At 42.8% G+C, this 22,943-nt stretch overlaps 1 protein-coding gene across 1 annotated transcript in view; it reads left to right on the top strand.

Annotated features, from left to right (window-relative positions):
• CLCA2 (chloride channel accessory 2) overlaps window positions 1–22,943 on the top strand; it is a 91,550-nt gene that overhangs the window by 67,444 nt on the left and 1,163 nt on the right. Inside the window, exons 13-15 of the mRNA XM_030206729.1 lie at window positions 2,422–2,692; window positions 8,874–9,044; window positions 10,208–10,444. Of these exons, the coding sequence (XP_030062589.1) occupies window positions 2,422–2,692; window positions 8,874–9,044; window positions 10,208–10,444 (679 nt within the window). The remainder of the gene's footprint in view (window positions 1–2,421; window positions 2,693–8,873; window positions 9,045–10,207; window positions 10,445–22,943) is intronic.

Raw genomic sequence — 22,943 nt, forward strand, 5'->3', positions numbered from 1 at the left:
CTCTCCAAGATACTTGAGCGCGCAGTCCACAGCCGCTGCCTTGATTTTCTCTCCTCTCATGCCATCCTCGATCCGCTTCAATCCGGTTTTCGCCCTCTTCACTCGACAGAAACAGCACTCTCTAAAGTCTGTAATGACCTGTTCCTTGCCAAATCCAGAGGCCACTACTCCATCCTCATCCTCCTCGATCTATCTGCCGCTTTTGACACTGTCAATCATGACTTACTTCTTGCCACACTGTCCTCATTTGGGTTCCAGGGCTCTGTCCTCTCCTGGTTCTCCTCCTATCTCTCCCACTGCACCTTCAAAGTTCACTCATGGATCTTCCTCCACCCCATCCCCTTATCTGTTGGTGTTCCCCAGGGATCTGTCCTTGGACCCCTTCTCTTCTCAATCTATACCTCTTCCCTGGGCTCCCTGATCTCATCTCATGGTTTCCAGTATCATCTCTATGCTGATGACACCCAACTGTATCTCTCCACACCAGACATCACCGCGGAGACCCAGGCAAAGGTATCGGCCTGCTTATCCGACATTGCTGCCTGGATGTCCAACCGCCACCTGAAACTGAACATGTCCAAGACCGAGCTTATCGTCTTTCCACCAAAACCCACTTCTCCTCTTCCTCCACTTTCTATCTCAGTTGATAACACCCTCATCCTCCCTGTCTCATCTGCCCGCAACCTCGGAGTCATCTTTGACTCCTCTCTCTCCTTCTCTGCGCATATCCAGCAGATAGCCAAGACCTGTCGCTTCTTCCTCTTTAACATCAGCAAAAGTCGCCCTTTCCTCTCTGAACACACCACCCGAACTCTCGTCCACGCTCTCATTACCTCTCGCCTGGACTACTGCAACTTACTCCTCACCGGCCTCCCACTTAGCCATCTATCCCCCCTTCAATCTGTTCAGAACTCTGCTGCACGTCTCATATTCCGCCAGAACCGATATACTCATATCACCCCTCTCCTCAGGTCACTTCACTGGCTTCCGATCAGATACCGCATTCAATTCAAGCTTCTCCTTCTTACCTACAAATGCACTCAGTCTGCTGCCCCTCACTATCTTTCTACCCTCATCTCCCCTTACGTTCCCGCCCGTAACCTCCGTTCACAGGATAAATCCCTCCTCTCAGTACCCTTCTCCACCACCGCCAACTCCAGGCTCCGCTCATTCTGCCTCGCCTCACCCTATGCTTGGAATAAACTTCCTGAGCCCTTACGCCAAGCCCCCTCCCTGCCCCTCCCCTCCCTGTCTTTGCTTAAAGCCCACCTCTTCAATGCTGCGTTCGGCACCTAACCCCTACCGTTCAGTGAATCCAGACTGCCCCAATTTGACTGCCCCTATCGGACCGACCGTTCACTTGTCTATTAGATTGTAAGCTCTTTGAGCAGGGACTGTCTCTCTTTGTTAAATTGTACAGCGCTGCGTAACCCTAGTAGCGCTCTAGAAATGTTAAGTAGTAGTAGTAGTCTTTAGTTGATCTGGAATTTTCCTCCTGTCCCTTTGTACTTCCAGCTGAATCCAACCCAGTGCCGGAATCGCGCACCATAAGCTTTAATTTAAGCCTTAATTTACAGTTACTTGGTGATTTTTCCCCTTTGCCTCCAATATACTTACACACTGTTTACTAAACTGTGTGCTAATGCCGACACAGCCCATTCACTTTGAATGGGCTGTGTTGGCATTGCCACACGGCTTAGTAAACAGGGGGGTTAGTCTGGCCATTGCCCTAATGGTTCTGAGCCAGCGACCTCTATAATATCCTGAGCCCTGGCTGATCCAGGGAGTGGAAGACTCAAGCATCAAGCTAGAGACTTTCCACCCGGCACTGCCACTGAGACAGTTATAACTATTTTCACTATACAGTTGAAATGCACAGAAAATTTAATATAATACAATATAAATTATTACCATGGTGGTCTGTGGGTCTAGTTCCAGATGCTGCATTCCTGCATGGTCACAAAATCCTCCTGTGGTAAATGCATGGAATAGTCTCTTGGGGTGGTTTTGGAAACAGAAACAGTGATAGAATTTAAAAAATCTGGGGGTAAAAGGGTAATAGATTTCATATACCGCCTTTCTGTGGGTATAACCAAAGAGGTATACATATACTAGATGCAGGCACTTTTTCTGTCCCTGGTGGGCTCACAATCTGAGTTTTGTACCTGAGACAATGGAGGGTTAAGTATCTTGCCCAAGGTTACAAGGAGCTGCAGTGGGAATCAAACTTGGCTCCCCAGGTTCTTAGCCCACTGCGCTAATCAGGGCATAAACACAAAAGATTCCTGGAGGTTATCAAGATGCCAAAAATCAACTGGGTTATAGATGAATGAAGCTTAATGTCCTTGTCTACTGTCATTTTCCCTGTTCATATGAAAGAAGCACAGAATTTTCTTTAACTACCAAAATGTGATTTTTCAGACAGGAGACTGGACGTATCAGTTCATTAACACATTGAATTCCAGCCAGGCTGTCAGTCTAACTGTGACCTCCCGGGTAGCAGATGAAAACATGTCTCCAGTAATCGTCCAGACTTATGTGAATAATGAGGTGGTCACTTTCCCCCATCCAGTCATCATATATGCAGAAGTTCATCAAGGATTTTTCCCTGTTTTGGGGGCAAATGTGACAGCAGTCATTGAACCAGAGACTGGAGATCCAATAGTCTTGCCACTTGCTGATGATGGTGCAGGTAGGCCACATCGTTGCAGGCTTCTTAAGTATATTTCATTATGTTTATGTTTATTACAGACTTGATATACTGCCTATGCTCAAAAAGAGGTCAAAGCGGTGTTCAATAAAATATAAAACAGAAAAGAACTCCCATAAAGATAGGAAAGCAGCAATCACACACAGGTAAGGGAATAGTAAGGAGAAGTACAGAGGGAAGTGCCGTATCTCTACTTGAACCAAAAGGATCAGCACTGGCTAGGGACAAAGCCAAAGGCCTGCTGGAAAAGTGAGTTTTAAGTTTTATCTTAAATCTGGGCAGGGAAAGTTCACATCTAATATCTGCTGGCAAGGCTGTTCCAAAGAAAAGAAGCAAGAAAGAAAAATGCAGTGTGACGAGTAAATTCATAACAAGCTTGCTTGGGAGAGGGTAGCACCAGACAATTAGCATCCAAGGATGTGGGAGGGAAAGGGAAATGGGACTTGATATACTGCCTTTCTGAGGTTTTTGCAACTACATTCAAAGCAGTTTACATATATTCAGGTACTTATTTTGTACCAGGGGCAATGGAGGGTTAAGTGACTTGCCCAGAATCACAAGGAGCTGCAGTGGGAATCAAACTCAGTTCCCCAGGATCAAAGTCCACTGCACTAACCACTAGGCTACTCCTAAAGTGGCCAAGTAAGGAGATTACAGAGATAAAGGGTCTTATGAGTGAGGAGAAGGATCTTGAATTGTATACGGTAAGAGAGTGGGAGCCAGTGCACTTTTGCCGACAATGGAGTGACTGAGTCAGAGTGTTTAGCCCTAAACAATAGGCGAACAGCAGAATTTTGTAAGGTCTGGACTGGAGATGGAGATGGCGAAGTTGAGATTGTAGTAATCCAGTTGTGACATGATAAATGCATCAATCACGGTGTGTAGAGATGGAAAATCCAAGAGCTGCCTAATGGAACATAGCCACCAAAGCCAGAAAAATCCATTCTTGACAACCTGAGAAATCTGTTGAATGTATGCAAGCTTTGAGTCAATAACTACCCCAAGGTGCTTAAAGGAATCAACAGGAACAATGGGAAGATCAAAAAGTAAAAAATGTACTGTGGGTTGGGGTCGTAGACTAGTAATCCAGCATGCAGTTGTCTCGGGGGTGGGGGGGGGGGGGGGGTTAGTACAAGTTTATGAGAAGATAGCAATTGGGCCAGGGCTTTCAATGTTGTGTGAAGTGCGGCAAGGTTCACATCAGAAGGGGAAACAGGATATACTAGAAAGATATCATCAGCATATATGAAAACTGGATGCAGTGGTCCTGCAATAAGGTTGCAAGGCGACTAAGAAAAGTGTTAAAGAGAAGTGGAGAAAGGACTAAACTTTGGGTCACACCAGAGTGAAGGAGGATTACCGCAGATGTTCTAGTAGGTGTAGTGACAGAAAAGCTATGATCTGACAGAAAAGAAGTAAACTAGTTAAAAGTAAGATCACCCAGTCTAGACAGGAAAGCAGCATATTGTGTTTCATCTTTGTTTTATATATTTTGTACTTTATGCTCCTTTTTGAAAATTTGCTTGCTCTTCACAGTAAAAAAAAACCCCCAACAAAACCTACACTTATAAACATGCAACAAAATGAATATGTTTTAAACCTTAATTGGGTGTACACAGTAGAGAGTTGCACGGGGACAGAAATCTTACCCATCCCCGCCCGTCCCTGCTGGAATCTTACCCGTCCCCACCCATCCCCACTGGAATCTTACCCATCCCCACCCATCCCCGCAAAAATTTAAACCATCCCAACCCGTCCCCACCCGTCCCCGCAAGAATTTAACCCATCCCCACCCATCCCCGTAAGAATTTAACCCATCCCCGTAAGAATTTAATAGTACATAAAAGAAAGTTCCAGTCAGCTCCCTCAGTCTCTCTGGATTTGAGCCACAGCACTGTAGGCAAGGAAGGAACGGAAGTTGGAACTTGGAACACTCTGGTGCGCACATGTAAGATTTGTCTCTGATTCACTGGCAGTGTGTGCTGAGAGGTCGCCACATGCACGCACCAGTAGGTCAGGTGACATCTGATTCTCGTGCCTGTGTCAGAGCTGAGGTCTGTGCACCAGCCTGGGAGCAAAGAGGATTAATAGTAACATAGTAAGTGACAGCAAATAGACCTGAACGGTCCATCCACTCTGCCCAATAGTCATGATCAATTCATCATTAAATCAACGAGTGTGATATTATATACTTGATTATGGTCTTTCTTTCGTGTTTCTGGAACAAAGACCACAGAAGTCTATCTGGCCTCATCCTTATGTTCCAACTGCTGGAGTTGCCATCGAAGCCCACTCCAGCCTATTCATGTTCTCATTTGTGGAACACAGACCGTAAAAGTCTGTCCAGCACTGTCCTCATGTTCCAGCCACTGAAGTTGCTGTCTAAGCCCTTTCCAGCCCATCCTACACCAGATTGCCATGTATGAGACACAGACCATACAAGTCTGCCAGGTATCAGCTCTAGTTCATCACAGCCAGAGTTGCCATCTAAGTGTCACTTGACATATCCACACACATGCAGCCATTTAAGGTTAGCTTTTATATAGAGATCCTCTGTGTTCATCCCACGCCTTTTTGAATTCCGTCATCATTTGTGACTCTACCACCTCCTTAATGGAAGACTTTCCACATTTATGCTGTTAAAGCAAGGAAGAAGAGGAGGAGGAGGAGGAGACAGCACTCAAATAAATTGGTATTCGGTAGATGAGAGGCTGGTGCAGGTGCAGCTTACACTTCTACGGGAAGCCCACAGAACTGGTTCCATCCCCGTGGGAACCCCGCAGGAACTGCATCCGTCCCCGCGGGAACCCCGCAGAACTGCTTCCATCCCCGCAGGAACCCCGCAGGAACTGCCTCCGTCCCCACGGGAATCCCGCGGGTTCCGCGGGATTCCCGCGGGGACGGAAGCCGTGCAGCTCTCTAGTACACAGTAACCCCACTGTTTACTAAGCCCGGTACTTCTATATGCCTAATATCCCTCTCTCCTCAACTTTGGGACTCTCCCTCTCTCCCCCCCTTGTCCCTTCCATGGTCTGGCACCTCCCATCTCTAACCCCCACCTCAAAGCTTCCTTTTTCCATGCAAGGGCACTGGCAGCTACATAGGCTGTCTTCCACTGATGCAGGAACTTCTCTCTGCTGTGGCATGCCCTTGCAGAAGCAAGAAGTTACGTTAGAAGGGGGCGGACCACAGCGGAGAGGTTCCGGCATCAGCACTAGTTGGCCTATGTCGCGGCCGGTGCCCCTGCATGGAAAAAAGAATGCTTTGAGGTACAAGGGAGGGGCTTCAGAGACAGGGGAGATGCCAGAGTACAGGAGGAGGAGAGGTGAGCAAGAGGGAGAGTGCCGAATCTGGGAACGGAGGGGAAAGAGGAGGAGATGTTGGCCTTGCGAAGCTGTTGGATCCCAGGTTTGAAGAGAGGGAGAAAGAGGTGTTGGACCCTAGAGAAAGAGGGGGCAGAGATGTTGGACCCAGAGGTGAAGATGGTGGACCGAGGTAGGGAGCATAGATGGTGGAGTCAAAGGTGCAGAGATGGAGAAGGCAGACAGAGATGATGGAGTCAAGGGGAGATGAGGAGGGGAGGGCAGCAAAGATGATGGACCTGAGGGAAGAGGGAAATAGATGTTGGATCCAGGGGTGGAGGGAGGGAGAAAGTGGGAGAGATATTGCATTTGGGGGGATGAAAGGGAAGAGATGTTGGACTCAGGGGGGGGGGGGGGGAGAGATGTGAGACTCGGAGGCGGAGAGGAGGGAGAGAGAGGGGAGAGATGTGGGACCTGGAGGCAGAGGGGAGGTTTTGTATTATTTTACAATGTGCTTGATAGTGGAGAGATTTATGTTGCCATTGCTCAAATGACGAGAATCACAATTTTTTTTTGTATGGTGACTTCCATGGAGAAATTTCTTAGTTGTGATCTGCATCTGTTGTTGGGTGTAGGAAGGGGGGGGGGGGGGGGGGGTTGGATTTCTGTGGATGCTGAGCATGTTACATTTAACTCATAAGAACTGCTATGCTGTGTCAGACCAAAGGGCTGTGAGAGTCTTGTTTGCAGTGTGTCACATATGTGAGCATCGTTCGTCATGTCTATTGCAACTGAAAAAAGATTGAGAACTGTCCCAGAGCCTCAAGAGCATCTAGAAAGCAAAACACGCACATCATTCCAAATGTATACCCCTGATATACTGCTAGCATGATTTAATGACTGTATACTTCTACATTAGGGGTTTGTCTAAAGTGAGATAGAAATATTACAACAAATGCCAAACCAGTAATCTCTATCGAATGGGGTGCTGGGGGAGGGTTAGTCTGCCCTTGGTTTTACGTTTTGCCACAAACATTCAGAGAGAGACTCTTTTGGAGTGCTCCAACTAAACTATACTGATGAGCTGTGCAAACATAGATTGCATTAAGGTAGTCTTTCTGCCAAAAGTTTGTACAGTATTAAGCACTGTTTCCATATAGTAATATACCATACAGCTCCTTCATCTGTGTCTGTCATCCCTTTATGCTTTTCCTAGAGTCTTCTGGGTTAGTGGGTTTCTGGATGTCAGGCAAACCTAGTTCATTCAACTGCGTTTCATGTTTCAATATACAAGGGCCTTACTACTACCACTACTTATCATTTCTATAGCACTACTAGACGTATGCAGCACTGTACACTGGACATAAAGAGACAGTCCCTGCTCGACAGAGCTTACAATCTAATCAAGACAGACAAACAGGACAAATAAGGGATAAAGGAATTACTAAGGTGGGAATGATAAAACATGGGTACTGAACAAGTGAGTAAGGGTTAGGAGTTAAAAGCAGCATCAAAAAGGTGGGCTTTTAGCCTAGACTTGAAGACGGCCAGAGATCTTATATCTTGTAGTCAAATTCTAGTGAAGTGTTCTCATTCTCTCTTTGTGTGCTTGTAGTCTAGTTTCTGAGTTCACTTTGTGGTTTGCAGTTAGGCTGAAAAGTAGGTCTTAAATGCAAGCTGTTGATTTCCCATATGCACTTTACAAAGGTCATAAACTTATAGCACAAGGAAGACTTTTTCACAAGACTTAAAATAAAGGCCTATAAAATGCAAACCAAAAGAAATCCACAGCCAGTGGTGTAGCTAGGATTGAATGGGCTCCAGGTGGAAACATTAAGATGGGCCCTTATAACATCTGGGGGGGGGGGGGGGAGTTCCAGGAACCAAATCTTACAAAACATGTTCATTCCAGGTCTATATAGAAAACCTGCCATAATAAAGCAGTTCTAATGTCCAGGACTCAAATACCAATGGCCTTACGTTTAAAAGGCAGCACCTCTGAATAGTTAAATGCTTCCTGCTGGAAAAACAGAATAAGACAAACTTCTACAGATCCCTACCCAGAAATTAAACACTAACCGAATTCTTTACTTCTTTCACTTCTGCAGAATATAGACAGAGCCACAAATACAGACTGAGCAACCACAAACTTGAAATAGGAACTGAAAGAAGTCTGAATGTAATGCAAAACTGCAGAATTGTGCTTCCTTCTGTACTGTGTAAAATATAACATTTGTGGATGACAAATGAGTGCATGTAGTGTTTCGTAAAGCTGTAAGTAGTCAGTAAAGATGAGTTCCATTTGCCAATGTAGCAATGCTGGATGCTAATACTGTATGTATCTTTTGCTATCTATAAAATCTTAGATGGAAGGTATATACAGGAATAGGAGTTTGTGTGGATATAGAAGTGTGTAAAATGCAAGCGTGAGGTGCAACTGAATGAATATGTGTGAGAGGGTGTAAAATTGTGAAGGAAAGGGAATAGAACATACATTATGGTGTGAAGGTTGTAGAGGATAACTTAGGAGTTTGAGAAAGCCAGAGTGAATTTTAAAAATGCAAGCAATGCCATTACAATGCCCTGTCCTTTTATCCTTACCTCTTTATTCCTGTCCTTTTATCCTCACCTCTTTATTCCCTTACCCTTAAATGTTCTGTCTGTTTACCTGTCTTATCTAGATTGTAAGCTCTTTGAGCAGGGACTGTCTTTTTTGTGTATGGTGTACAGCGTTGCATATGCCTTGTAGCGCTATAGAAATGATAAATAGTAGTAGTACTTCTGCACTGGCTTAAACAATTTTACGCATGCCTTGGGCTAAAAGTTCATTCATTTTTGTGCCATAACATTTTCATACCCAGGTGCTGATGTTGTCAAGAATGATGGTATATATTCAAAGTACTTGTTTTCTTTCACTGAGAACGGTAGACACAGCTTCAAAGTTTATGCTCAAGGGACAAATAAAACAGTCACACTAGGACCTAAACAGACTTGGAATCATGCCATGTATGTACCAGGTTACATTGATAATGGTGAGTATCATTTTATGCTATTTACAATTGCATGTAAAATATATAAAGACATTTCTTTTACATATTGTTGGAAATATTTATGATATTTGGATACTAGATATGTGTATGGAAAATATTCTTATTTAGGATTCAGTTTGAAACTTTTCAGTGGTAGCTCAAGGTAAGTTACATTCAGGTACAGTAGATATTTCTCTGTCCCTTGAGGGCTCATAGTTTAGAGTTATACCTGAGCTAAGGGAGGGTTAAGTATTTTTCCTAAGTTAACAAGAAGTGTTGGTGGGATTTGAATTCAGGTATCCCTGGTTCTCAGCCTGCTGCTCAAACCATTAGGTTACTTCATGTGTGGTGTGTTAATTGATGTGTCCATTGATGACCAGTTGGTAATATGGGATCATGACCTGAAGCAGGCATTTGAGAGGTTGGTACCTGTTATTATGTGCTCTTGAGAAATGGTAGATTTCCTGACAGAGATGAAACACATAATTAAATAGAAGGAATGGAGGGCCAGCCTAAGGCCCACCCATGGCTATAACCCTGCTTTAAACCATTCTAGAGAATTGTTTCTCAATATAAAATGTATACTTTAACTGCTGGAGGAAGGTGTAGTTTTATATGAATCCTTGTAAGCCTAAACTGATTGTGCATTTCCTAGATGTTAAAGTTTCTTCTACTAGAAATGCTTTACCAACGAAGGTGATTGTTTTAGAAGCTCTATTCTTGTTTTGGATGTCTGAAAACCAGCATTTAGACATGCATATCCCAATTTTACAAAGGCAGGGTATGGATGTCTAACACTGTAGTATGTCCATATGACAAGGGAGCATGGTCTAGGCTTGTTTTGGGTAGGACTGGGGAGGGCCAAAAATATGAACATCCAAATCCAATCACAGAAGGGGAAGGGACATCCAAGTCTAACAATATGAACGTTGTTATTTAAACCTGGTACTTGTCACATCCAGGTTATAGAGAGGTGCTCTGACTGAGCAGCTTTCCACGGGAAGGATTAAGGTATGACACTTCCTTAATTCCCCAGTGGTTGCTGTCCTGATATTGTTCTGGTCTTATGATGCATTATAGGCACCTTATTATCCTGTGATCAGTAGACAAAGGGGTATTTCAGTATGTCTATTCACATTGTTGGTCAATTTTGGTTTGTTCTTTAGGTACAATACAGATGAATCCGCCAAAGCCGTCAATCATTGATAGTGAAGGTCAAGTTAAAGTAGGAGGCTTCAGCAGGACAACTACAGGTGGCACTTTCCTGGTAACTGAAGTTCCACAACGATATCTGACCGATATGTTCCCACCTTGTAAAATTATTGACCTTGATGTCAAAACAGAAGAAGATAATTTTCTTTTATCATGGACAGCACCAGGGGACAATTATGACCAGGGAAATGGTAAGTTTGGCTGGGAGCAATTATGGTTTCATCTTTTGAAAGTGGCATTATTAATTTTCTAAATCTGTACGTTATTTGTATTAGTTGTACATTTATATGATACCTCAGTCCAAAGCATCTTACAAAATAGCAGTTACACATGAATATGTAAATTAAAATTAGAGAAGAGACAGAATGGGAAATAAGGGAGCAAGCTCCAAATAATCATTCGGCAAAGAAAGAAGAGAAAGTTAAAAGCAGAAGAGACATGAGAAATAATTCATTAATGAAGCAAATGGGAGATAGGAATGTATAACAGGTTTAAGCTGTTCCATGTATATGAACCCCTGATGCAGAACCCAAACTCCTCTAGTTATGATCCCAAACCTCCAACATTAATATCCCTTACCCTCTCCTCTGACCCTCCTTGACTGCTCACCAACAGAAAGCACATGAAGACCTATTTGCCAGCATTGCTGCACCTTGTCATTTTGTTCTTGGTATTTAAGACTGTGTATCATGAGGCCCCTTTAAGTATTAGTACTGTACTTAAATTTATGATCTAGACGTCATCTCAGATGCCTAGATCAGTGGACATGAATTTGTTAGATACCCATTCTTTCATCATGTGCGACATGATGAAACTTGAGCTTTGTTGCTGGAACAAAACTCTGGAATGCTTTACCAGGTAAGACTATGACTTGCATGGCCGTGCTTTTTAATAAATTAAAGGTGTACCTATTTCAGCAGGCCTTTTCTTTATGCTGACTTATGATATAAACCATCTGCTGATAAGATTGACTGTAAGATCTGTGTCTCTTGGTTTTATATACTTTTTTTATATTGTGGATTTGGATTTTGTGCATCACTTAGAGTAGAAGAGCAGGTTATAAATATTTTAAATAAATAATTACAATAGCCATTGCCTAGCAGTGCTGTGCCATTTTAGAGTACAGCAGTGCTGACAGAAGGGCTCTCATGTCTAGGCCAGCAAAGACTGGGAGAGGACCACCACCACCACAACATCACTGCTGCTCACTTGGAAAAACGATGCACCCAACAATACAGCACATTTACGCATGCTGTCAAAAATATTGGAGGGAACATTGATCAGTACCTGAATGTGCATTGATTCAATGAAATCAATGATGGCCTGAACATCATGGACTCATGGGCAAACTCTTTCAAACTGAAACTGGTCACCGAAAAAACACACTGCCTTATCCTCTCATCTCAACATAACAACTACAAACCCACAACCTTATACATCACAGGACACGCACTCCCTATCTCAGACAGCCTAAAAATACTCGGTGTCACAATTGACCGAAACCTCACTCTCGAGAGCCAAGTAAAAACCGTAATAAAGAAAATGTTCTACGCAATGTGGAAACTCAAACGAATAAAACATTTCTTCCCGAGGGATACCTTTCGTAAACTAATACAATCAATTGTCCTAAGCCATGCAGATTACTGCAACGGAATCTATGCAGGATGTAAAGAACAACTCACAAAAAAACTCCAGACCACCCAAAACACAGCAGCCAGACTGATATGTGGTAAAAAACGATTCAAAAGCGCTAAACCCCTTCGAGAAAAGCTGCACTGGCTCCCAATCAAAGAACAGATCATCTTCAAAATCTGCACACTGGTCCACAAAATCATCTACGGCGTAGTCCCAGGATACATAACAGACCTCAAAGATCTACCAACTAGAAACAAACTCGGATCAGCACGATCATACCTAAACCTACATTACCCAAACTGCAAAAGGCTAAAATACAAAACATCCTATGCATCTAGCTTCTCCTACATAAGTGCACACCTATGGAATGGACTCCCGTATGCAGTGAAAACAATACATGACCACCTAAACTTCAGGAAATCATTAAAAACCCACCTCTTCAAAAAAGCTTAACCCACCAATCCAACATAAATCCCCACACCCAGTAACACAACATAATCAATGATTGTATTGGACAATTTACTATCCTCTACCCCTCGACAGCTGATTAACTTCCACCTCATTTGAGCACAACATAATCTTGTATTTGTTATCAACTGAAATGGCAAATGCCTCTCGGTACTTTGTAAGGGATATAAATGTAACAAATAAATAAATATATAAATAAATAAAATAGCTTTCAGGCATGCAGGTGGTATATAAGAAATTAAATAAACTTAATTCCTTGAAGACTGCAAACAGGTCTGGTGTTTGGGGGTAAACAAAATATGTAAAATAACTTAGTTCTTATGCTGTGCTCCCTTATGGGCATCCCTGGGTCCAGGGCTAACCTGGCAGGAGTCCCCCTTGGGCAGGCTCCATCAATCCCTGAATGCTTGGCACCTGGTGCCTCCACCTGAAGGCTGTCAACGGGTGGGATTCTCCTCCGCCAGGAAAAATCCAAACAAAATGTGATTGTGAATAAAGTTGGCTAAAATATTTTAAAGTTTAATGTTTTCAGTTCTTAATTGTACTATTAGATACGAGGCATACCTATGGTAAAGAACTAGTGTCTGTTTTGCAGTTTGTTCCTGAACACCTCAGCTAACCATGCTGATAAGTTGTGGTACTTATCCTAGCACAACAATTATATATTTTTTTACCATATTTATATACCGCATTATCTAAAACTAAGTAAGGAATAATAATATCACACCTCCATATCCCATCACTTGGTATCTTCCCTATTTTCTTTCCCTAACGTATCCCAAGTCTCATTCACAGGCTGGAGTATAACGGGACTGGTGGATGCTGGATATTCAGGGAGGTTCTATGGTGCTTGGTCTAGCCAGCTTCTGTTGCTCTACTCTGTCTGTTCCCAAAGTTCTGCTTCTCAAAGCTCCACCTCTCCTGTTGTGTGGCTCTGCTATTTCTCAGCTATCAGATCTCCCTCCCACCTGGAGGGGTGCAATTCCAGTGCCTCTCTGCCACCAGGCCTCCCTCTTGCCTGGAGTGGGCACTTCCTACCTGCCTCTGCTGCTGGACCCCACAGTTCTGCCCAAGCTGCCTAGGGCTGTCTGCCACTGCAGCTCCACTGTTCCCCCCTTCCCCCCACCCCCCCCCCAAATTCTGTGGACCATGTTAGTCTGCTGCTTAACCCTGCAGCTCCACCAGAGCTGCCTGGTGCAGTCCATTGCTGCCACCCCACCTCTAAGCTCTGCCTTTCTGCAGCTACAATTCCATCTCCGGGTTTCACCTCTCCTCCTGAATAATCAACATGGCCTTCTTCTTTGGTCAGTCTCCATCTCCATGAGTTGACTCCCTGCTAGCTCTAGGGCAGTAAGCTGTATCTGAAGTGAGCTCTTCTGTGAGGCCATCTTTTTATGATTCTAGCTTTTAGAGCTCATGGACTTCAATATGGCTTACTATGAATGGAGACCCCTCTATGAACCAAAAGACCAAGAGCTAAAGCAAAGACAATAGTATAAGGTCTTACCTGCAAATTTTCTCAGTTTTAGATTTGAGAACCCAAGTAGCTGTGAGGTCAGGCAAGATCTACCCTTTCTGTTTGTGGTGAAGAGTTTGCCTTCCCCACTGAACTTATTTCTTCCACCTCCATACAATAAATATACTTCAATACATGCATCTTTACCCTTTAGCTTTAAAAGTTATTATTTGTGCGTGCAAATAATTGTAGTGTGGGATTCTTCTCCCAAAACAGCGAAGATGACTAAAAGAAAATGGACAACACTCCAGATAAAAATCCAATGTTTATTAATAGATGAACACGACTCAACACAGCATCAGGAGTCTTTTACGATCAGAAAGATCAATCTTTGTATTCGTCATATAGTTGTTAATCTTGTAGTGGAGCTGTAACGTCTCTTGCGTAGGAATGAAAAAGTGTTCTTGTCGGCTTTCTAATCACGAGTATCAACGCGATGTATCCTGTTAGCCGCTGTGTGCTAAGCGCTAATATTCAGTGGAGATAACCGGCAATCTCACGATGAATATTAGTGCAGAGCTGCCAAGGGGTCCTGATTTTTGAGGGAGATTATAGTACACGCCCCAGCCCCGCCCACTCTACCTTGGCTCCATCCACTCTATCTCATGTCATCTTTTTCTTTTGCATAAGAAAAAAAAAAGATGTTAAATGTTCCCAGGTTTCAACCCAATTCATGTTTAATGTGGGATATAAATGATACAAATAAGTAAATAAATAAATAGATAGAAACTCTGAATGTTGAGCACCTGATTCTCATAACATGATGTCTGTTTTAGAGGCCCTTTACCTTGAGAAAAAAATAAAATCTTTGCATAAGTATAACAGTCCTACGGTACTTATGGAGAAGAGACGGCTGAGGGGAGATATGATAGAAGTGTATAAAATAATGAGTGGAATGGATCGGGTGGATGTGAAGCGACTGTTCACGCTATCCAAAAATACTAGGACTAGAGGGCATGAGTTGAAGCTACAGTGTGGTAAATTTAAAACGAATCGGAGAAAATTTTTCTTCACCCAACGTGTAATTAGACTCTGGAATTCATTGCCGGAGAACGTGGTACGGGCGGTTAGCTTGACGGAGTTTAAAAAGGGGTTAGATAGATTCCTAAAGGACAAGTCCATAGACCGCTATTAAATGGACTGGAAAAATTCCTCATTTTTAGGTATAACTTGTCTGGAATGTTTTTACGTTTGGGGAGCGTGCCAGGTGCCCTTGACCTGGATTGGCCACTGTCGGTGACAGGATGCTGGGCTAGATGGACCTTTGGTCTTTCCCAGTATGGCACTACTTATGTACTTATGTACTTATGTCCCCATAACCAGCCCCTCCAAATGACACACAGGTTACGTCTAACAAATTACCTATGAAAAGTTATTCCCTTATTATACTTCCTTTATGTTCATCTGTACACTGCACAAGCATGGTGCCGCAGCAGCATTCAGACATGCGCTGTCGGCTCTGCTGGTCCTGTGCCCCCGTTGACGTCAACTTCAAGTTCTGGGGGCAGAGGACCGGCAGAACTGACAGCACAATGTCTGAAAACTATTGCAGCCCTGCGCTTGCTTTTTTCTTGTTCTTATTTTGCTGCCACTGCTACATTGGGAGAAGCAGTGGCGGCGGCAGTGAAAAAAAACAGCGATTCCTCATCTCAGCAGGAGACTGTCCCGCTTTGGCGAGAGATGACCTACCAAAGAGGGAGTCTCCCGCTGAATATGGGAGACTTGGCAGGTCTGTTAGTTCTTAGCCACTTAGCTGGTTAAATAGCGCTGAATATCAGATAGTTTGAATTTTGAGCTGACTGGCTGCAGGCCAGCCTTGTGTGCCTGCTAGAGATTGTTGGTAACTCTGAATCCAGGGACTAGGCCAGAGACTAGTAAGATTTGTTGCTGAGGAAAAGACAGGCCTTGCAGGAGCAGCCCACTCAAAGATGCTGTTGTACTTACAGAATTAGATTTGGATATTGTTTTTTCCACTCCTGTGAAGTAAACAGGAGCCCTTCCTGGACACCTTTAATAAAATATTATTTGCTTTCACCATAACTTGTGGTGCCCCCTCCCCCAACTCCCCCTTCATTATCTCCTCAGACCCTTGCTGAATTCTTTCACAACAAGGTTCAAAAGATAAACCTTGCTTTCTCTACCTCACCAGCTCTCCCTCCACTAGTCCGTTCCCCTCTCTCTCCTTCCCCTCATTCCCTTTCCTCCTTTCCTGAAGTTACTATTGAGGAAACTACACTTCTCCTTTCTTCCTCAAAATGTACCACCAGTTCCTCTGATCCCATTCCCACCCACCTTCTTAATGCCATCTCTCCTGCTCTTATTCCTTTTATCTGTCATATTTGTTGGATTATTTGTAGTAAATAATTAGCAGATTTTAGTACACACAGCTTCAGCTTTAGAAATGTTAATTTCTTTCTTCATCTCTCTCTCATTCACCCCAGAATAATTCACTGCTGAGTCACTTTAAAGTTGAAGTAACAAAACATCTGTTTACTCACAGTTTGTAGTTAGATTATAATCAGACAGGCTTATATATACATATTACTATACATTTGTATTATCAGCTCCTTCCATGTGCTTAGATGGTAATGGATGCTCACACCACCATAGATCCTCTCAGGTTAGGAGAGATCATGAGCTCCATGTGCTCCATGTGCTGCATGTGCTGCATCTAAACCCCCACAGGAAGTTGCATAGCTATGTGACCTCTCTAAGTAATTCACATCAGAGGTCACAGAGTAATCACAGAGAAATAATAGGTGACAGGCAATGCATGTAAAATACAATTACATTCCAACAAACCCCTTCTCATGCATAACTGTCATGCAATTATTTATTCATACAAAGTCCAAGCTTTATACGCAGATTCACAAAACGTTCTCTGGGTAACGGTTTGGTCATGATGTCAGCTGTCATCTCACTGGTGTGACAATAGTGTAGACTGATGACCCCTTCTTTCGCCAACTCTCGCACGTTGTGGTATTTCGTTGCGATGTGCTTGGTGCGTGACTGAACCTTGTCATTCTGTGACAGTCGGATGCAGCTCTGATTATCTTCCATTATCTGGATTGGTCTCTGTTCAGCTATTCCAAAATCCAGCAAAAGTTTTTCAATCCACATCAGTTCTCTGCACGCTTCCGATACGGCCACATATTCAGCTTCTGTAGAAGACAAACTCACAATACTTTGTTTATGACTGGCCCATGAAATTTGTACATTTCCATACATAAACACATATCCACTTGTGGATTTATAATCAGAATGATCCCCTGCCCAATCTGAATCACAGTAACATATTAGTTTTGGATTACTATTGGCTGAAATCTTTAATTTACAATCAATGGTACCCTTTAAATACCTTACCATCCTTTTAACTGCAGTCCAATCTGATTTGGTAGGTGAGCTGACCCTTCTGCTCAAAATTCCTACTGCATTTGCTATATCAGCCCTGTATGTGGTAGCTAGATATAAAAGCTTACCTATGGCTGATCTATATTGGATGTTATCTGGTAAAGGTTCTCTTACTGTTTCATCCTTCAGAAAATCAGTGATCATGGGAGTGCTTACAACTTGGGCATCTTGCATACCTAAACTTTCAATAAGCTCATTTATTTTCTGCTTCTGGCTTAGAAGATAAGAACCATCATTTTGTTTCTCAATTTCTATACCAAGATAGTATGACACATTACCAAGTTCTTTTATCTCAACATTCTGGTTTAAACACTTTACAATGTCCTTGTACTCTTGCTCACTTTTGCTTGCAATGAGCAGATCATCAACAAAAGCTAAAATGTATGCATATTGTCCATTTCTGCACCTAGTGTACAAGCATTTATCTGCTTCACCTTGCTTAAATCCTAAATTTGTCAATATTTCATGCAATTTTTCATTCCAACATTCTGCACTTTGCTTTAATCCACAAAGACCTTTGTTTAATTTACACACTAGCTGTCTTTGTTTTGTATTTATGAAACCTGTTGGTTGTTCCATGTACAAGTCTTCAGTTATATCTCCATGAAGAAACGCTGTTTTCACATCAATGTGGTTGACTTGCATGCCTTTTGAGACTGCAATGCTCAGAAGTGTTCTAATTGTCGTGTGTTTCACTACAGGTGCAAACACTTCATCAAAATCTTCTCCATATTTTTGAAGATATCCCTTTGCGACTAATCTGGCTTTATACCTTTCCACTTTTCCTTGTGCATTCCTTTTTAACTTGAATACCCATTTGCATCCTATAGCTTTCTTGCCAGGAGGTAATTTTGTAAGAATCCAAGTATTATTTTTATCCAATGCATCAATTTCTTCTTGTGCAGCTTTACGCCATTCAGCAGCTTCTTCTGCTGGCATTTTCTCAATCTCATCCCATGTTAAGGGCTCTTGAGCTTCTGCTGACTTTGTTAGGTAAGACAGTCTTGGGGGTGGAACACCTTTGTTTTCCCTGGATGAGCGTCTGACAACAGGTTGGTCTGACCTTTCCGCATCCTCTAAATCTGAGAGTACTTCTCCAATTGATTCCCCTTCTCCAACTGTACTGTCTTCTTCAATGATCCTTTCTGTGTCTGCTTCCTCTGCCTGTTCCTCGTTAGATACAGATGAGTTGCTTTCAGACATCTGCCTTGGTATGGCATTTATACACACTGGCATGTCTATTATGGTTCTAGTTTCATATTCTGGATGATAAGGCTCATCTGGGATAATCCAGCCTTTATCAACCCTTTTGTTTTCATCAAAATATGTAACATGTCTTATGCCAACAATGCCAGTTTTCAGATTCAAAATTCTATATCCTTTGTGTCCTGGAGCATAGCCAACTAAAATGCCCCTTTCTGTTGTGGAATCCAGCTTATGCCTTCTTTGCTTTGGTTCATGAGCATATGCTGTACTTCCAAATGTTCTTATGTGTGACAGGTTTGGCTTCCTACCATGCCATGTCTCATGTGGTGTGCGCTCAGCGCCTTTAGTTGGCATTCTGTTTTGTAGGTACACTGCTGTGAGAATGGCTTCCCCCCATAGTCTTTTAGGGAGATTGCTATCTGACAGCATACATCTGGTCATTTCCACAAGTGACCTAAATTTTCTCTCTGCAACAGAATTTTGCTCTGGTGTATAAGCTACTGTTGTGATATGCTGAATGCCTTCTTGTTCTAGAAATGTGCGCATGCTTTGTGAAATGAACTCACCACCATTGTCGGTCTGAAGAACCTTTGGTTTTCTTTCAAATTTATTGCTCACCATGGCTACGTATTTCTTCAGCATGTCTGTGACTTGACTTTTTTCTTTCAGCAAATAGGCCACACAGTATCTAGAGAAATCATCCAAGAATATTAGCACAAATCTGTTATTTCCCAATGATGGGATATTAAACGGTCCACATAAGTCACTGTGTATTAAGTCCAGTACTTTATTACTCCTATTTCCTGTGTATGCAGGAAATGAGGGTCTCACACCTTTTTGAGTAACACAGTCTATGCATTTCTCCATTTTACCAGCATCTGCACTTATCTGAATGCCAGTGGCTAGTTGCTTACTGTAAAGATCCTGGATCACCTTAAAATCACGATGTCCCAGGCGGCGGTGCCAGATTTCCGGACTACATTTACCATCATTCTTCCTTACTTGCGCCATATGTGAGGCTTCACCTGAAATGTTCAGCTTATAAACATCATTATGCATAAAAGCTTCAGCATACACTTCATCATTTTTAGAGATTGTGCACTTACTGTTTTCAAAATGAATCACAAATCCCTTCTTATCTAATGTAGATACACTAAGCATATTGCAAACTGCTTGGGGAATATACAAGACATCACTTACAGGAATTTCTTTAACTTCATTAGACACTTTGCATTTTAAGAATCCAATACCTTTTGCTTGGATCTTAGCAGTCCCTGCGTTTGCAGTTTTAAGAATACCTTCCTCTGGACACATTTCCTGAAAGAAATCCTTACAATTGGTTAAATGGCATGTGCTCCCCGAATCCAAAATCCAAGTACTTTCATTTGAATTTTTATTTACCATAGTCAAAGATTTTTCTGCCATTAGAAAGCCCTTGTGTTTATCTTTGTCCTTCATACATTTCCTGGTTTGAAAATTCTTTAGTTCCATTGGCTTAGGTGAGCTAGAGGGAGTGTTTTGTGTTTCCTTACACCATTTAGATACATGTCCCTCCTTTCCACATGAGTAGCAAATCAGCTTGCCCTTGGGTGGAGTTTTCCCATAGCTCCGCCTTCCTCTGTTCTTTGCCAAGAAATTTGTTTCATTTCTCTCTGACTTGCTTTGAGAACACATCTCCTCAGAATCATTTATTATGCATTCCTGCCTTAGTTTTGATGTTGTCTGTTCAAAAGATTGCCCTTCAATGGCCTCATTTACAGACCTAAAAACATCAAACTTCTTTGATAGTGAGGTAAAAAGAAATGCTCTTTTCAATGCATCACACATGGGAATTCCTGAAAGTTCTAACTTTTGAAATGAAGACATAAGATGCATAATGTGATCATTACATTTACTTTTATCCCTTAATTTGGTTTCATTCAACTCTGCCAGCCAAATTGGTTGCTGCTTTGCATATGTAGTTGCATACATAGTTCTCAGTTTATATAAAATGTCCTTTGGTGTATCTTTTCCCTCCACTAATATGGCTTGTTTCTCTGAGAGAGCTTCCAAAAGCATGCACTTCACATAATAGTTTGCATTGTCCCATTCAGCCATATTTTCAGCTGTTCTGTCTTGGTCTAAGCATATATTTAATCTTTTTGCTCGAAGGAGACATATGAATCTTAGTTCCCACTGCTGATAATTAAACTCAGTTAATCTAGGCACCTTGAGAGAATAGAACAATGGTGAATTTCTTCCCTCAGCCATTTTCTTAGCCTTCTGTCTGCTGTGTGGGGGGAGAGAGAGACAGACTGAATCTTTCCTTTAAAACTTAAGAGAAAAAATGTGGCCTTTTTTTCTGCCTGGTAATATTTCTCTTCTTTTTCAATTCCTGGCCCTGGGCCCATAACCCTTTTGTTGGATTATTTGTAGTAAATAATTAGCAGATTTTAGTACACACAGCTTCAGCTTTAGAAATGTTAATTTCTTTCTTCATCTCTCTCTCATTCACCCCAGAATAATTCACTGCTGAGTCACTTTAAAGTTGAAGTAACAAAACATCTGTTTACTCACAGTTTGTAGTTAGATTATAATCAGACAGGCTTATATATACATATTACTATACATTTGTATTATCAGCTCCTTCCATGTGCTTAGATGGTAATGGATGCTCACACCACCATAGATCCTCTCAGGTTAGGAGAGATCATGAGCTCCATGTGCTCCATGTGCTGCATGTGCTGCATCTAAACCCCCACAGGAAGTTGCATAGCTATGTGACCTCTCTAAGTAATTCACATCAGAGGTCACAGAGTAATCACAGAGAAATAATAGGTGACAGGCAATGCATGTAAAATACAATTACATTCCAACAATATTCTCAACCTCTCACTTTCCACTGCGACTGTCCCTGCTGCCTTTAAACATGCTGTGGTCACACCTCTCCTTAAGAAGCCTTCACTCGACCCTACTTGTCCCTCTAATTACCGACCCATCTCCCTCCTTCCTTTTCTCTCCAAATTACTTGAGCGTGCTGTTCACCGCCGCTGCCTTGATTTTCTCTCCTCACATGCTATTCTTGACCCACTACAATCTGGTTTTCGCCCTCTCCACTCAACCGAAACTGCACTTACTAAAGTCTCCAATGACCTATTACTGGCTAAATCCAGAGGTCAATATTCCATCCTCATTCTTCTTGATCTTTCCGCTGCTTTTGACACTGTCGATCACAGCATACTTCTCAATACCCTGTCCTCACTTGGATTCCAGGGCTCTGTCCTTTCCTGGTTCTCTTCCTAGCTCTCCCTCCGCACCTTTAGTGTTCACTCTGGTGGATCCTCTTCTACTTCTATCCCTCTGCCTGTCAGCGTACCTCAGGGTTCTGTTCTTGGTCCCCTCCTCTTTTCTATCTACACTTCTTCCCTTGGTTCATTAATCTCATCCCATGGCTTTTCCTACCATCTCTATGCTGATGACTCCCAAATCTACCTTTCTACTCCTGATATCTCACCTTGCATCCAAACCAAAGTTTCAGCGTGCTTGTCTGACATTGCTGCCTGGATGTCTCAACGCCACCTGAAATTAAATATGACCAAAACCGAGCTTCTCATTTTCCCCCCCAAACCCACCTCCCCGCTCCCCCCGTTTTCTATTTCTGTTGATGGCTCTCTCATTCTCCCTGTCTCCTCAGCTCGAAACCTTGGGGTCATCTTTGACTCTTCTCTCTCCTTCTTTGCTCATATCCAGCAGATTGCCAAGACCTGTCGTTTCTTTCTTTACAACATCCGTAAAATCCGCCCCTTTCTTTCCGAGCACTCTACCAAAACCCTCATCCACGCCCTTGTCACCTCTCGTTTAGACTACTGCAATCTGCTTCTTGCTGGCCTCCCACTTAGTCACCTCTCCCCTCTCCAGTCGGTTCAAAACTCTGCTGCCCGTCTCATCTTCCGCCAGGGTCACTTTACTCGTACTACCCCTCTCCTCAAGACCCTTCACTGGCTCCCTATCCGTTTTCGCATCCTGTTCAAACTTCTTCTACTAACCTATAAATGTACTCACTCTGCTGCTCCCCAGTATCTCTCCACACTCGTCCTTCCCTACACCCCTTCCCGTGCACTCCGCTCCATGGATAAATCCTTCTTATCTGTTCCCTTCTCCACTACTGCTAACTCCAGACTTCGCGCCTTCTGTCTCGCTGCACCCTACGCCTGGAATAAACTTCCTGAGCCCCTACGTCTTGCCCCATCCTTGGCCACCTTTAAATCTAGACCGAAAGCCCACCTCTTTAACATTGCTTTTGACTCGTAATCACTTGTAACCACTCGCCTCCACCTACCCTCCTCTCTTCCTTCCCGTTCACATTAATTGATTTGATTTGCTTACTTTATTTATTTTTTGTCTATTAGATTGTAAGCTCTTTGAGCAGGGACTGTCTTTCTTCTATGTTTGTGCAGCGCTGCGTATGCCTTGTA

The sequence above is a fragment of the Microcaecilia unicolor genome, chromosome 6, assembly GCF_901765095.1.
Source record: "Microcaecilia unicolor chromosome 6, aMicUni1.1, whole genome shotgun sequence".
Classification (NCBI taxonomy): Eukaryota; Metazoa; Chordata; class Amphibia; order Gymnophiona; family Siphonopidae; genus Microcaecilia; species Microcaecilia unicolor.